This window comes from Primulina huaijiensis, chromosome 13 (assembly GCF_012295235.1).
Source record: "Primulina huaijiensis isolate GDHJ02 chromosome 13, ASM1229523v2, whole genome shotgun sequence".
Lineage (NCBI taxonomy): Eukaryota > Viridiplantae > Streptophyta > Magnoliopsida > Lamiales > Gesneriaceae > Primulina > Primulina huaijiensis.
Genome location: NC_133318.1, coordinates 8,689,085 through 8,704,142, shown reverse-complemented (window position 1 = coordinate 8,704,142; position 15,058 = coordinate 8,689,085). Strand labels below are relative to the sequence as shown.

Below are 15,058 nucleotides of genomic sequence, written 5' to 3'. Positions count from 1 at the left end.
ATTGTGTCGTAGGAATCCCTCAAGAACTTAGCAAACACTTGTGTATTGGGTTGTAAGTAGACTTTTCCTTTGAATGCATCTCATGATCTATGTATATGATAAATGAAGTTTCTATTGATTTTAGCTCCTTTAATTCAGTGATTATGTATATTGTATGTATTGATATATTGGAAAGAAATGGAATTGATGCCAATGTCAAAGTAAAGGAGCTAAGGTTTTAGCACGCACACCACGTGTTTGATAAAATGTTTCAAAGAATGTTTTTATGGCTTGATGGTTACATGGTATTGTGGTGTTACCTATGGAAATTCTAAACCCACTTGATGGAAGTTGATCAACATAATGACATGTACTGTGACTGATTTTGACTGAGACGTACATGTTTACCATCAACGGATGACCTATCAATGCCATACAAATGAAAAGGAATGAATTGTTCTATAGATGCCATCTTATAATTGTTATTTATGAATTTTATTGACTGATGACATATTGTGGTTAAGAAATGATATGGATTCCTTCTTTACACTATGGTATATGTACTTGTTATTTAAAGGTCTACTTGCTGAGTTTTTATAACTCATTTCAGTTATGTTCATGTGATGCAGATGCATGTAACAAAGAATAGATACGACGGAGTGTCAAGGCAAAAGAAGAAGAACTAGTGCCAATCTTGGAGGAAATGATAATGAAGTATATTTTGTATTAAAAATGGAAAAGTTATTTTGAAGTGCAAACTTGATTTGTAATGGTTTTTGATAATGTCATTTGATACTTTTGGTTATTAATATAAGTATTTTGATTGTTATACGGAATGTGGTCTTATTGACATTATTTGAAATATTTTGCTTGAGACTGGTGGCAAGTCTTTTTTACAGGGAAACTCTGCCAAAATTTTTTTAAAGCTCATACTTTCCTCCAAGTCTATATTTTAAAGCTTTCGCATTATAGATTTATTTTTTTTTTTGAAATGGATAAGGGTGTTACATTTAGTGATATCAGAGCAAATGTTTTTGGGACCAATGATTTGGCACACGACTTCTTCTGTTTGCGACACTTCGGTATGTATATTTCTGCATCTCATTGATGTACTGATATGATGATATGTATCTTTAATTGTATAAAGATGATTTAAAATGATTTTAAACTGAGATGCAATGTAGGAGTTGCCACCGAAGAGGAAAGCTGTAGAGGGAGAAGATAGTTCCTCATCACGAGTTGTTGATAAGTTTAGTAAGTTGCTCAAGGAGCAAGCCAAAGTTCATGGAGAACATATCCAACAGTTATTGAGATTGCAGAACCCAGTGCAAGGGAGAGGTAGAGGCCTTGTGAGACAGGAGCCCAGTTCAGAGGGAGCGTATGACATGTTTAAAAGAATGAATCCACCCGAGTTCGTGGGAAGTGTGAATCCTCTTGCAGCTATGGAATGGGTTAAAGCTATTGAAGCAATCTTTGACTACCTGCACTTTAAAGATAATGATCGATTTAGTTGTGCAGTGTTTCTTCTAACCAAGACTGCACGCATTTGGTGGGAGGCCACGAAGGTAACTGTTAATGTTCAAACCCTCCAATGGAATGAGTTCAAGGAGCTATTTTATGACAAATATTTCTCCACGGATGTCAAGACACAGAAAGTGAAGGAGGAGTTCTTGGAACTGAAGAAGGGCAACTTGAATGTGAATGATTATATATTGAAGTTCGTAAAAGGATGTCTGTTCATTCCTTTTATTGCTTCGAATGACAAAGATCGAGGGGAACACTTCATGAGAGGTTTGAGAGCCGAGATCAGGAGGGATGTCAGAATGTCTAAAGCTGCAATGTCCAAAGAGATCGTGGAGAAAGCTCTTTTAGCGGAACAGGACGAGAAAGAGATTGAGAAGGAAAGGCAATTGAGAAGACAGAGTTGTAATCAAAAGATCCAAGCTTCGAATCAAAGTTGGAAAGGGGGATATAAAGGAAAAGGAAAAGAAGAACATCGAGGTAAAGCTTCTGTGGTTCAGTCTGAGACGAATAGGCCTTTATGTCCCAAATGCAGCAAGCCACACAAGGGTGAATACTTTGTAGGGACCAACAAATGTTTTAGATGTGGGGGTGCAGGTCACATTGCCATTAATTGCACCCAATCTTCAGGCCGAGGACGAGTCCAAGGACGCATTTTCTCTTTGACCAAAGAGGGTGTTAATCCTGATACGTCGGTCATATCAGGTAATATTATAATTTCAGGCAAAGTAGCTCTTACTTTAATTGATACTGGAGCTACGCATTCCTTTATGTCTGAAATTTTCATGAGATCGTTGGATATTGCACCTTTATGTGAACATCTCCAGTATAATATTATGCTTCCTTCGGGTGATGTGATTTGTCCAACAAGTGTGGTTAGAGCGTGTCCTATTCAAGTGAATGAGGAAACATTATTTGCTGATTTTATTGTGATTCCTATGATAGAGTTTGATGTGATTTTGGGTATGGATTGGATATCATCGTATCGTGCAGTAATAGATTGTGTTGAAAAGACGGTGCGATTTCCGAAAGAAGAAGGTGATATCAGAGTCTTCAAGCGTTCAGGTACTTCGCTTGACACTTCTTTTATTTCTTGCTTGAAGGTGAATAAGATGTTGGTTAAGGGGTGTCAGGGATTTCTGGCGTCAGTCATGGATGTGAGTAAGGAATATAATGTGGATGTGAATGATATTGAAATTGTTCGAGTATATTTGGATGTCTTTGCCGATGATGTGCCGGGGTTGCCACCCGATAGAGAAGTCGAGTTTGTCATTGATGTTGTACCTGATACTGCTCCTATTTCTAAAGCCCCTTATCGAATGGCACCGACTGAAATGAAAGAATTAAAGAACCAATTGTAAGAGCTGTTAGATAAGGGTTTTATTAGACCGAGTTCTTCACCATGGGGGGCACCAGTATTGTTTGTGAAAAAGAAAGATGGGTCAGTACGTTTGTGTATTGACTACAGAGAGATCAACAAAGTTACAATTAATAACAGGTACCCTTTGCCACGAATTGATGATCTTTTTGATCAATTACAAGGGGCAACGGTATTTTCAAAGATTGATCTGCGATCGGGATATCACCAATTGAAAGTGAAAGAAGACGACATACCTAAGACTGCGTTTCGAACTAGGTATGGTCATTATGAATTTCTGGTAATGTCTTTTGGATTAACGAATGCACCGTCAGTTTTTATGGATCTTATGAATCGAGTCTTCAAGCCTTATTTGGACAATTTTGTCATTATATTTATTGATGATATTCTGGTTTATTCGAAGACTCGAGAACTTCATCGAGAACATTTTAGAACTGTGTTCCAACAAAGATAGAAGCAGTGAGGAAATGGCTTATTCCTACGATAGTTGCAGAGGTACGAAGTTTTCTTGGTTTAGCAGGTTACTATCGTCGTTTCATCGCTGATTTCTCAAAGATAGCCCTGCCATTAACCACATTGACAAGAAAGACAGTTAAATTTGAATGGACAAATGAGTGTCAATAAAGTTTTCAGGAGTTGAAGGATAAATTGACATCGGCTCCAGTGTTGTCACTTCCTGAAGGAGTTGAAGACTTTGTAGTGTTCACTGATGCTTCTAAGAAAGGACTGGGTGCTGTATTGATGCAGCGTGGTAAGGTAATTTCTTATGCTTCCCGTCAGCTGAAGGATTATGAAAAGAATTATCCGACTCACGATCTTCAGTTTGCAGCTGTGGTTTTCGCTTTGAAGATCTGGCGACATTATTTATATGGAGTGAAGTGTGAGATTTTCTCAGATCATAAAAGCCTTAAATATCTGTTTACTCAGAAGGAATTGAACATGCGTCAGAGGAGATGGATGGAACTTGTTAAAGATTATGATTGCACTATTAGTTACCACCCTGGGAAGGCGAATGTAGTTGCAGACTCTTTGAGTCGGAAGTCAGGAGTTGTGTTGAGTTCTAGATTCAAAAACCTTTATTGTTGGACTTACAAAGGAAGGAGATCGCTTTGGTCGAGAAAGGTACGATAGCTCGACTTTCAGCTTTGGTGATTCGACCTACTGTGAATGACAGGATTAAAGATGGACAAGAGAATGATAATCAATTGCTGGAAATGAAATCTAAGGCTGAGCTGAAAGGAAATTCTGAGTTTGGTTTAAACAGTGATGGGTTGATGACCTTCAGAGGTCGAATTTGCGTTCCTATCGGCGATAATATTCGACGAGATGTTTTGATTGAGGCGCATACCGCACCATATTCGATACACCCAGGTAGTGCCAAGATGTATCAAGATCTGCGTCGACTCTTTTTGTGGCCAGGTATGAAGAAGGATATTGCGTTGTTTATTTCTGAATGCCTAACATGTCAGCAGGTTAAGTTTGAGCACCAAAGACCTGTAGATTTGTTGCAGTCATTGCCGATACCTCAATGGAAATGGGAACACATCACAATGGATTTTGTTGTTGGACTTCCAAGGACGCAGAAAGGTTATAATTCAATTTGGGTCATTGTAGATCGTTTAACTAAGTCATCACATTTTCTTCATGTCAAGACAACTTATTCGATGAATCAATATGCTGAGGCTTATGTTCAAGAGATTGTTAGACTTCATGGGATACCAGTATCCATCATTTTTTATCGTGATCCAAGATTTACATCTGAATTTTGGAAGAGTTTGCATAAAGCTTTGGGTACAAAATTGGCCTTCAGCATAGCTTATCATCCTCAGAGTGACGGACAATCAGAACGAGTTATTCAGATTCTTGAGGACATGTTAAGGGCCTATATTATTGATTTTCCTGGAAGTTGGGATTTGAAGCTGCCTCTTGTAGAATTCACATATAATAACAGCTATCAGTCCTCGATTGGCATGGCACCTTATGAAGCTTTGTATGGGAGAAGGTGTCGATCACCTTTGTTTTGGGCTGAAGTAGGTGAAAGAAAGATGCTAGGACAAGAGTTGGTTCAACAAATGGTTGATGTTGTAGCGTTGATTCGAGAAAGAATGAAAACGGCTCAGTCTCAACAGAAAAGCTATGCAGATGTTCGAAGAAGGCCTATGACGTTCGAGATAGGTGATCATGTGTTTGTTAAGATAGCGCCTCTCAAGGGAGTTATGAGATTTGGAAAGAAGGGAAAGTTGAGTCCTCGTTACATTGGACCTTTCGAGATTCTTGACAGAATTGGCGAGCGAGCTTATCGAGTGGCTTTGCCTCCGGATTTGGATAGGGTGCATAATGTATTTCATGTCTCAATGCTTCGTAACTATGTATCGAATCCAACTCATGTGCTTCGTCACGAACCACTAGACTTAATGCCAAATTTGAGTTATCGTGAGCGACTGGTACAAATACTGGATCGAAAGGTTAAAGTGCTTAGAACAAAAAGATATTGCGATCGTAAAGGTGTTATGGAGTAATCATGTCATCGAAGAAGCAACATGGGAACCCGAGGAAGAGATGAAGCAACGTTATCCTGACTTGTTTACGTCGTGAGGTAAATTTTGGGGACGAAATTTTTATAAAGGGGGGAGAATTGTAATAATCGATCGTTCATTTTATTTATTATGAATTACGATATTTTATGGTGATGGTTTATGGCTTTACATTATGATAAGAATGGTAATGAATGTTATAGAATGGAATAGATGGATAGGTAGAATAGAAGGTTGAATTTGAGTTAAATAGGTAATGGAAGTGTTGAAACGGTGTGAAACTGTGCATAATGTTTTGTATTGTGATCCAAATGATGTGAGGCTACTTCCATTAGAAAGATAAGATATAAGGCAATAACTTTTATGTTTTGAGTTTTGTTCAAATCATTAGGGAAGATGTGCCAAAAGTGGCCCGAATGTTGTCGTGCGCATCGTAGTTCCTGTACAGACACATGTTGGGAGATTGAGCATAACTTTTTACTCCGACCTTCAAATGACATGAGGCTAATTGGAGATGCAAGCCAAGACATAGGGCTACAACTTTCATGTTTACTACTTTTCCTAATTCTTAAGGGAAGAGGCATTTCCGGAGCAATCTTTGATGTGGCTGTGTGCAGAGCGGCACCCGAGCGGTAATATTTGACCGCCCAAGCGTGCCTCGCTCTGAAAATTTGGTGTTTTGGCCGAGAATTCGGCACTAGGGCGGTAATATGTGACCGCCCGAGCGCCCAGCAAGTTAAAAAACGTGTTTTGAAGTTTGAGAGGCATAAAATTGAATGGGGATTCATTTTTACTCATTTTTCTCTCTTCTTCTTCTCTTATCTCACGGTTTGGAAGCTAGGGTTCCTCATTTCTCTTCAATACAACTTCTTCCAAGAATTTAATCTTTGGTTGAAACCTTAATCTTTGCTTGGAGATTAGAAGTTCTTCTCCTCAAGAGTTTAGGAGCAAGGTAAGAAAGCTTGTTTCCTTTGGTTAGTGATTGAAAGGAGAATATTGGGTTATTTGGTTTGAATGTTGAGGTAAGATTGTTAATTTAATGATTGATGGTATTATTATTATTATTGTGTTGTAGGAATCCCTCAAGAACTTAGCAAGCACTTATGTATTGGGTTGTAAGTAGACTTTTCTTTTGAATGCATCTCATGATCTATTTATATGATAAAAGAAGTTTCTATTGATTTTAGCTCCTTTAATTCATTGATTATGTATATTGTATGTGTTGATATATTGGAAAGAAATGGAATTGATGCCAATGGCAAAGTAAAGGAACTAAGGTTTTAGCACGCACACCACGTGTTTGATAAAATGTTTCAATGAATGTTTTTATGGCTTGATGGTTATATCGTATTGTGGTGTTACCTATGGTAATTCTAAACCCATTTGACGGAAGTTGATCAACATAATGACATGTACTGTGACTGATTTTGACTGAGACGTACATGTGTACCATCAACGGATGACCTATCAATGTCATACAAATGAAAAGGAATGAATTGTTCTATAGATGCCATCTTATAATTGTTATTTATGAATTTTATTGACTGATGGCATATTGTGGTTAAGAAATGATATGGATTCCTTCTTTACACTATGGTATATGTACTTGTTATTTAAAGGTCTACTTGCTGAGTTTTTATAACTCATTTCAGTTATATTCATGTGATGCAGATGCAGGTAACAAAGAATAGATACGACGGAGTGTCAACACAAAAGAAGAAGAACTAATGCCAATCTTGGAGGAAATGATAATGAAGTATATTTTGTATTAAAAATGGAAAAGTTATTTTGAAGTGCAAACTTGATTTGTAATGGTTTTTGATAATGTCATTTGCTACTTTTGGTTATTAATATAAGTATTTTGATTGTTATATGGAATGTGGTCATATTGACATTATTTGAAATATTTTGCTTGAGACAGTGGCAAGTCCTTTTTACGGGGAAACTCTGCCAAAATTTTTTTAAAGCTCATGCTTTCCTCCAAGTCTATATTTTAAAGCTTCCGCATTATAGAGTTTATTTTTTTTTTGAAATGGATAAGGGTGTTACACCGAAGCTCAAATTGATCTTGGATTTCCCTGTTCAAACCACAAAGAAAACATGCCATGGTCGCCTCATTATCTTCCTCAATATTGGCCCTAATCATGACTACCTCCATCTCCTTATAGTAGTCCTCAACACTCTTGACCCCTTGCCTCAAAGTTTGTAGCCTCTTAAACATCTCCCTAGAGTAGTGGTTGGGCACAAACCTCTTCCTCATGACCCTCTTCATCTCATCCCAAGTTTCAATGGTTCTCTCATTATACCTCCTCCTAGTGGTCAGTAATTGATCCCACCAAATGAGAGCATAGTCTAGAAATTCCACCACCGCCAACCTAACCTTCTACCCAAATCCTTAGGCTTAGATTTACCTTCACTAGTACTAACTTCAAGCCTACTCATCCTCTCGTGTAACTGTTGTCACTTTGATTGTTGCACTCCCAAGAGCAGGCTGTCCACAAGTAGTATAATTCGGTGAGTCCGATATCGTATCCACAGGGAAGATAATGTAATTACAAGTCCACTACAATGTCTTTTTGTTTTGTTTTTGCTTTTGTTTCATTTAATTTTAATTGTTTGAATCTTTAATGGGTAAATTTTAATTGTTCAAATTTTAATTTAAGTAGTTGAGATTAAAGGATCCACTCTTGGTATTTTAATAAAGTTAACATTAACGAACAATATTGAAATCCACTTAATAAAATGGTTCCAATATATTAAATAATCATATTTATATTATGTTATAAATTATTATCTTATAAGTATATAATATATACCAAAACTTATAAATGTGGTCAAGTATTTATTGTGCTATATATATATTTGTAAACACTAAATCAAGGTTCCCATTTTAAATGGTCGGTAAAAACCAAACTAACATTTAAATGGTACCAAGAAATTAATATTATGATATATTTATATATAGTAAATCAAGGTTCCCACTTTAAATGGTTGGTAAAACCAAACAAACATTTAAATGGTTCCAAGAATTTAATATTATAATATATTCATATATAATAAATCAAGGCATCCACTTTAAATGGTTGGTAATACCAAACAAACATTTAAATGGTTCCAAGAATTTAGTGTAACATATAGCAACAATAAATCAAAACTCCCACTTATAAGTAGGGTATAAAAATGCTTAAAGAAATAAATATAACATAAACAATAAATAATGATTAAATAATATAAAACATAGATTCTTACCTTTTAATAACCTTATTATCATGCCAAGAGTTTCACCTTATAATCTCAACTTTAGGAAGTTAGCTATTCATTATTCAAAGTGTAAAACTTTGAATATGAAATTAACATGCTAATTGTATTTAAATGAAGAAATAAAAGAAAAATATAGAGAGAAATATTATGAACTCAAAGGTTTGTTCATAGAATGAGGGATATCTCAATACATTACAATGCACCCCTATTTATAGCCAAATTAGGGGAGACAACCACAAATAAAATATTATTTTTTTACACATAAGTCTTCATTGGTGTTCCAAGATATTATATTATATTACACATCACTTTTGAAAATCTTCTTCTCCGAATTTGCTTCTTCACATAAAAAAAACATGTGGATAATTGAGTTGTCTAGTTGTTGTATTTTTTTCAAACCATTTGACCAAGTAATTTGAGAGATATGGTCAAAATACTAGAGCATGGTAAAACTGCCACTCCTTTGGTAACTTTATTTGTTGCTTAATTTGATCCCAATTGTGAGAGGATTTTTGTAAGGCCCGAGAATTTGGTTATTATAATCGGACATGATTGGTTGATAATTGATGTGCTATTAGATGTATTGTATCGGACCGAAAAAGACGAGAAAATATACAAAATGTGTGCGAGGACAGTACCCCTCGCGCATATGCGCGACACTGATGGGCGCATATGCGCGAGGCAGGCAGAGGACCTCGCGCATGTGCGCGAGACAGGGCGCGTATATGCGCGAGGAGGTGTGCTTCAAAATGTTAAGTCCAGAGAACCTCGCGCATATGCACGGAAAAAGGGCGCGCATATGCGCGAGCTGCCAAAAAGAGAAATTCCGAGACCGTAGGTCTCGCGCATATGCGCCAGTTGGTGTCGCGCATATGCGCGAGACGTGCAGACCAAAGAATTAGCCATGTGTCCTTGCCATGCATATATAATGTGTTATCTTCATTCCCAGCTTGATATGGACGAGAGAGAAACAAGAAAAGCTTCAGAATTTCCTTCAAGTGCATCCTAGCTTAGATTGATGGTTTCGCAAGATCCGGCCAACCGAATTTGAATCCGAGTCTATATTTGTGCCCCTCTTATTATTAGCTTCAAAAAGATGTAAGTATTAATACATTCAGCATGTTTTGAAGTTGAGATGATTGAGGAAATCAGAGATTGATTGTTATTATTTGTTCTTGTGATTATTGGGAAGGTTTATTCGCAACCGGATCGAAGAACGGTTATGATATGCGATTTTTGTATAAATTTCAGCATGTCTTGTGTTGAGTTATGTAGATTTTGAGATGATGGAAAATATTTGAGATGATTATGAGTTATTGATATTGATTATTGATAATTGAGTTGACGGGTATCGCGAGAAAGCGCCGTTACGCCGTCGGAATATACCGAGATTGAATATTGATCCATATGTTTGTTCCTTTGAGTTAGAGGTTGATATGGTACATTTATACATGTCGTTGTAGATCTGTGTTGACATATTTGATATCGAGATTTCAAGACTTCGACTTATTCAACCGAATCTACGACAAGAAAAGTATAATTCATGTTGATTCGTGAAGATACAACTCGAGTTAGATTTGATTCGAGTTTCCCAAAATCACATACTAGATTTTTATACCTCGCTATACTTGTGCTTTATGTTGATTTATGTATAAGCATTGAGATAGGAGAGTCATTGGCAGAATTGCCAAGTTCTAGACGTTCGGTGGTATCGAAGCACATGAGAAGATCGACTCCGGATGTAGATGTTCGATACAGACAGGGCCGAAGTCTAGGAATAAGACGTACCACCACCACGATTGGGAGGATATGTGGGAGACTTGTTACGTCTTTTTCACACCGGGATCCCTAGAGTTAGATATGAATCGAGTCAAGAATAAGAGTCGAAGATGTGTTATCTGTATCCATTAATATGTGTTACGATTACTGATTCAAGTATCATGATTTTGTATTTCCTTGCATAACATGCATGTATACATGTTTTATACTGGGATTTGTTCTCACCGGAGTATCCGGCTATTGTTGTGTCTGTATGTGTGCATGACAACAGGTGGGACAGGATCAGGGTCACGCAGAGGATGAGATATCGAGGTTAGAGTGGTGATTACGGGCATAGCAGAGGAACTAGTAGTATTTACATTTGATATGTAATGTGTAATAAACTCGAGTGTGTACTATTTGAATGGAACAAGACGTGTATCTACTTTTGTTAAAATAAAATAAAGATGTCGTTTGTTTATGATTTATATACAATTGTTTTTGTTATTAAAATCAAAATTTTGACCCACATTTTCTAGCAAAGATCCAATTAATCCCAAAGATAATTGAGTTAGAGCCCGGGTCCCCACAACAGGTGGTATCAGAGCGATAGATCCTTTAGACTGTAAAAGTGTAGAATGAGCGGGGGTAGATTGAATTTTTCTTCCGTGCTCTGATTGTGCTAGCATGATTTATTGCTTTCACTATTATATTTTGTATTGTTATCTGAGTTGATTACAGCATCTATTTGCAAAGACTGAATCAGAACCGATTCTGGATCAGAGGTATATGATCAGAGGAGGACTGACACAGATTGTATAGATTGTGTACTAATCCGTTTGATAATCAGATATGCCTCCTCGACGAGTACCGCAACCAGTAGCAGGTCGGGCACCAGAATAGGGCAGGACATCCAATGATCCGATGGATGTGACCGCTACACCGATGGAGATTTTGTTAAAGCGGTTTCAGTCATTCCGACCACCGACACTGAAGGGCACCGAAAGTTCAGTTGAATGTGAAAGTTGGCTCGATGACATCGAGATGTTATTTGAATCTCTTTACTACACTGACGAGGGACGAGTTAAACTTATTGGGCATCAACTGCAAGAAGTTGCAAAGAACTGGTGGCTTACCACGAAAAGAGCCTTGGAGCATCGTGGCACAGAGATCACTTGGAAAGTTTTCAAAGCAGAGTTCTATCAACGATCCTTTCCCGTGTCCTACCGAAAAGACAAAGGTGCTGAATTTGCCAATTTGAGGCAGGGACTGCGGAACATCGAAGAATATGTTGCTAAGTTCTCTGCATTGCTCCGATTTGCCCCTCATGTTGCAGAAAATGATGAGGCCATTGCAGATCAGTTTATTAATGGCTTGAATCCAGATATTTTTACTTTGGTGAATACAGGTAGGCCTAACAACTTTGCTGAAGCGTTGAACCGTGCCAAGGGGGCGGAAGCTGGACTGCTTAGGCAACGAAGCACTCCTTATGTCACTCCGAGTGCAAGTCCACCACAGCCCTCTCTTCAACCTCCTCCCAGATCCGAGAGCAGTGGTAGTAGCAGCGGGAGAAAAGACCAGTTGAAAGCGAAAGGCAAGCAGTTCAAGAGATCAGGGAGCACTTCGACGAGCTCCAGAGGATCACGACAGAGAGGTCCTGGTCAGAGTACAGAATATACAGGTGTGTATTGCAGCTCTTGTGGAGGTAGACATGCTACCGAGAAGTGTCAGGGTGTGGTGGGTCGTTGCAATATCTGCAGACAGTAGGGACACTTCGCCAGGGTTTGTCCACAGAAAGGGATACAGCAAGCTCAGAGTGTAGGAGCATCTGGGTCAGTAACTCAGCCTGAGAGGCAAGCTTCATCTGTTCATTCCTTTCAGCCAACCCCTACACAGACCCAACCCCGAGCCAGAGGTAGCCAGACAGTGAGCCAGCCTCCTAGACAGCGGGCTCGAGTATTTGCACTAACAGAAGAGCAGGCCCAAGATGCACCAGATGATGTGATCGCAGGTAACTGTTTTCTTTGCGGCTATCCTGCCTATGTATTGATAGATACAGGTGCCTCTCATACATTTATATCAGAACGTTTTGCATTGATACATGAATTGCCTGTCGAGTCATTATATGCCGTAGTGTCTGTTACTTCTCCGTTGGGAAGTGGTCTTATATCCGTGACTTCAGTTAGACAGTGTATGCTACAGTTTGAGGGTCACGAGATTGAGTTAGACTGTGTTGTGCTTGGGCTATCTGATTTTGATTGTATTGTCGGTATTGATATGTTAACAAAGTACCGAGCCACTGTAGATTGTTTCCAGAAGATTGTCAGGTTCAGACCAGAGATGGCTGACGAATGGAAATTCTACGGTAAAGGTTCCAGATCTCGAATTCCATTAGTATCTGTTTTGATGATGACACGATTGTTACAGAAAGGAGCAGAAGGGTTCCTTGTCTATTCAGTAGATCTACTGAAATCGAGCCCGTCATTGGCAGATCTGCCAGTGGTACGTGAATTTGCCAATGTATTCCCCGACGAGATTCCAGGGTTACCTCCAGCTCGAGAGGTAGATTTTAGCATCGATCTCATTCCAGGTACTGTTCCTATATCTCGAACCCTGTACAGAATGGCGCCAATCAAATTGAAAGAATTAAAGACTCAGCTAGAAGACCTTCTAGCCAAGGGATATATCAGACCAAGTGTTTCTCCTTGGGGCGCTCCAGTGATATTTGTGCGAAAGAAAGACGGTTCGATGAGATTGTGTATTGATTACCGGCAACTGAACAAGGCGACGGTAAAGAACAAATACCCATTGCCTCGTATCGACGATTTATTTGATCAGTTGCAGAGATCCTCTGTCTATTCCAAGATCGATCTGAGATCTGGATATCACCAGCTGAGAGTCCGAGATGTTGATATACCGAAGACAGCATTCCGAACCAGGTACGGACATTATGAATTTATTGTCATGCCTTTCGGTTTAACAAATGCTCCAGCGGTGTTTATGGGACTGATGAATCGTGTTTTTCAGAAGTATCTAGATGAGTTTGTAATTGTTTTTATCGATGATATTTTGGTATATTCCAAGAGTTTGTTTGAGCATGCCGAACACTTAAGAATTGTGTTGCAGATGCTGAGAAATGAGAAATGATATGCTAAACTGTCGAAATGTGAGTTTTGGTTGAGACAGGTTGTGTTTTGGGGCATATCATCTCTGGGGACGGTATTTCGGTTGATCCAAGTAAAGTTGAAGCTGTAATCAGTTGGCCTAGACCGACTTCTGTGCCAGAGATATGCAGTTTCATGGGCCTAGCAGGGTACTATCGATGATTCATCAAAGATTTCTCTAGTATCGCGAAGCCGATTACCCAGTTGACACAAAGGAATACGCCATTTGTGTGGTCTGAAGCTTGTGAGTCTAGCTTCTTGGAGTTGAAGAGATGATTGACCAGTGCTCCAGTATTGACGATACCTTCAGGTACGGGTAATTTTGTTGTATATTGTGATGCATCTCACAAGGGGTTAGGATGTATTCTTATGCAGCGAGGACATGTGATCGCATATGCCTCGAGACAGTTGAAGCCACACGAGACTCGGTACCCAATTCATGATCTTGAATTGGCGGCCATTGTATTTGCACTCAAGATATGGCGACACTATCTCTACGGCGAGAAGTTTGAAATATATTCTGATCACAAAAGCCTGAAGTATCTATTTTCTCAATCAGAATTGAACATGAGACAGCGTAGATGGCTCGATTTATTGAAGGATTTCGATTGTGAAATCAAATATTATCCAGGGAAGTCAAATGTAGCAGCAGATGCTGTAATATCCAAGCCTGGTGAACGGTACAGTTTAAGATTTCGTATGTTTATGGATTATTTGGTTAAGATTAAGTTTGATTTAGATGTTAAGAGTTGTGATTATGGGTCATAGTATTGTTGGTTATTATTGTTTTGTGGTATTCTTGATATTAGTTGATGGGTAGTTGTGTTGTATCAGCGTTGCGATTCGATTTCAGTTGCATAGAGTTGTTTTGGCCGAGACCAGACCGCAACCGCGGTGATTTGAGCAGCGCACCCGCGGTCTTTATTGCAGAATTTGTGGAATTGCGGAAGAGACACCGCACCCGCGGTGGGATAGGTACCGCATCCGCGGTCGTCGATTTCAGAAATTTTGTTGAGATGCCGAAGGCACACCGCACCCGCGGTGAGGTATGTAGCGCACCTGCGGTGTATGAACTGTAGAAGCGTGTTTCGAGATTTTAAGTGTTTAAATGGATGAGTTGGTCTCATTTTTCTCATTTATTTCCCCTCATTCTCGATTCTTCAGTCCTTGGGAGAGCTAGGGTTCCATTTCCTTTCTTTTCCTTTCTTTGATTCAAGCTACTTGTTGGATTATTGAAGTGTGATCAAGGTTCTTTTGGAGTTTAAGGAGCTAAGGTAAGCTTGTGGTATATTTTATTCTTGGTTTTGGTGTTGGGAGAAATCATGGGTTTGTTGATGGTGTTGGTTTTATGGATTTAATGGTATGTGTTTGTGATTATTGGGTTATTGATGGTGCAAATTATGGTTTATTGTTGTAGATTGTGTACCAAGGGTATAGATTCAAGGTTCCAAGTGTTGTAAGTG

The 15,058-nt window shown here is 38.7% G+C and overlaps 1 protein-coding gene across 1 annotated transcript in view; it reads left to right on the top strand.

The window, feature by feature from the left end:
- Nucleotides 1–1,022: 1,022 nt before the first annotated feature.
- The window catches only part of LOC140991188 (uncharacterized), a 20,716-nt gene continuing 6,680 nt past the window's right edge, over nucleotides 1,023–15,058 (top strand). Inside the window, exons 1-6 of the mRNA XM_073461145.1 lie at nucleotides 1,023–1,061; nucleotides 1,164–2,857; nucleotides 3,282–3,398; nucleotides 3,505–3,634; nucleotides 3,758–3,892; nucleotides 3,979–4,599. Coding sequence (XP_073317246.1) covers nucleotides 1,023–1,061; nucleotides 1,164–2,857; nucleotides 3,282–3,398; nucleotides 3,505–3,634; nucleotides 3,758–3,892; nucleotides 3,979–4,599 — 2,736 coding nt within the window. The remainder of the gene's footprint in view (nucleotides 1,062–1,163; nucleotides 2,858–3,281; nucleotides 3,399–3,504; nucleotides 3,635–3,757; nucleotides 3,893–3,978; nucleotides 4,600–15,058) is intronic.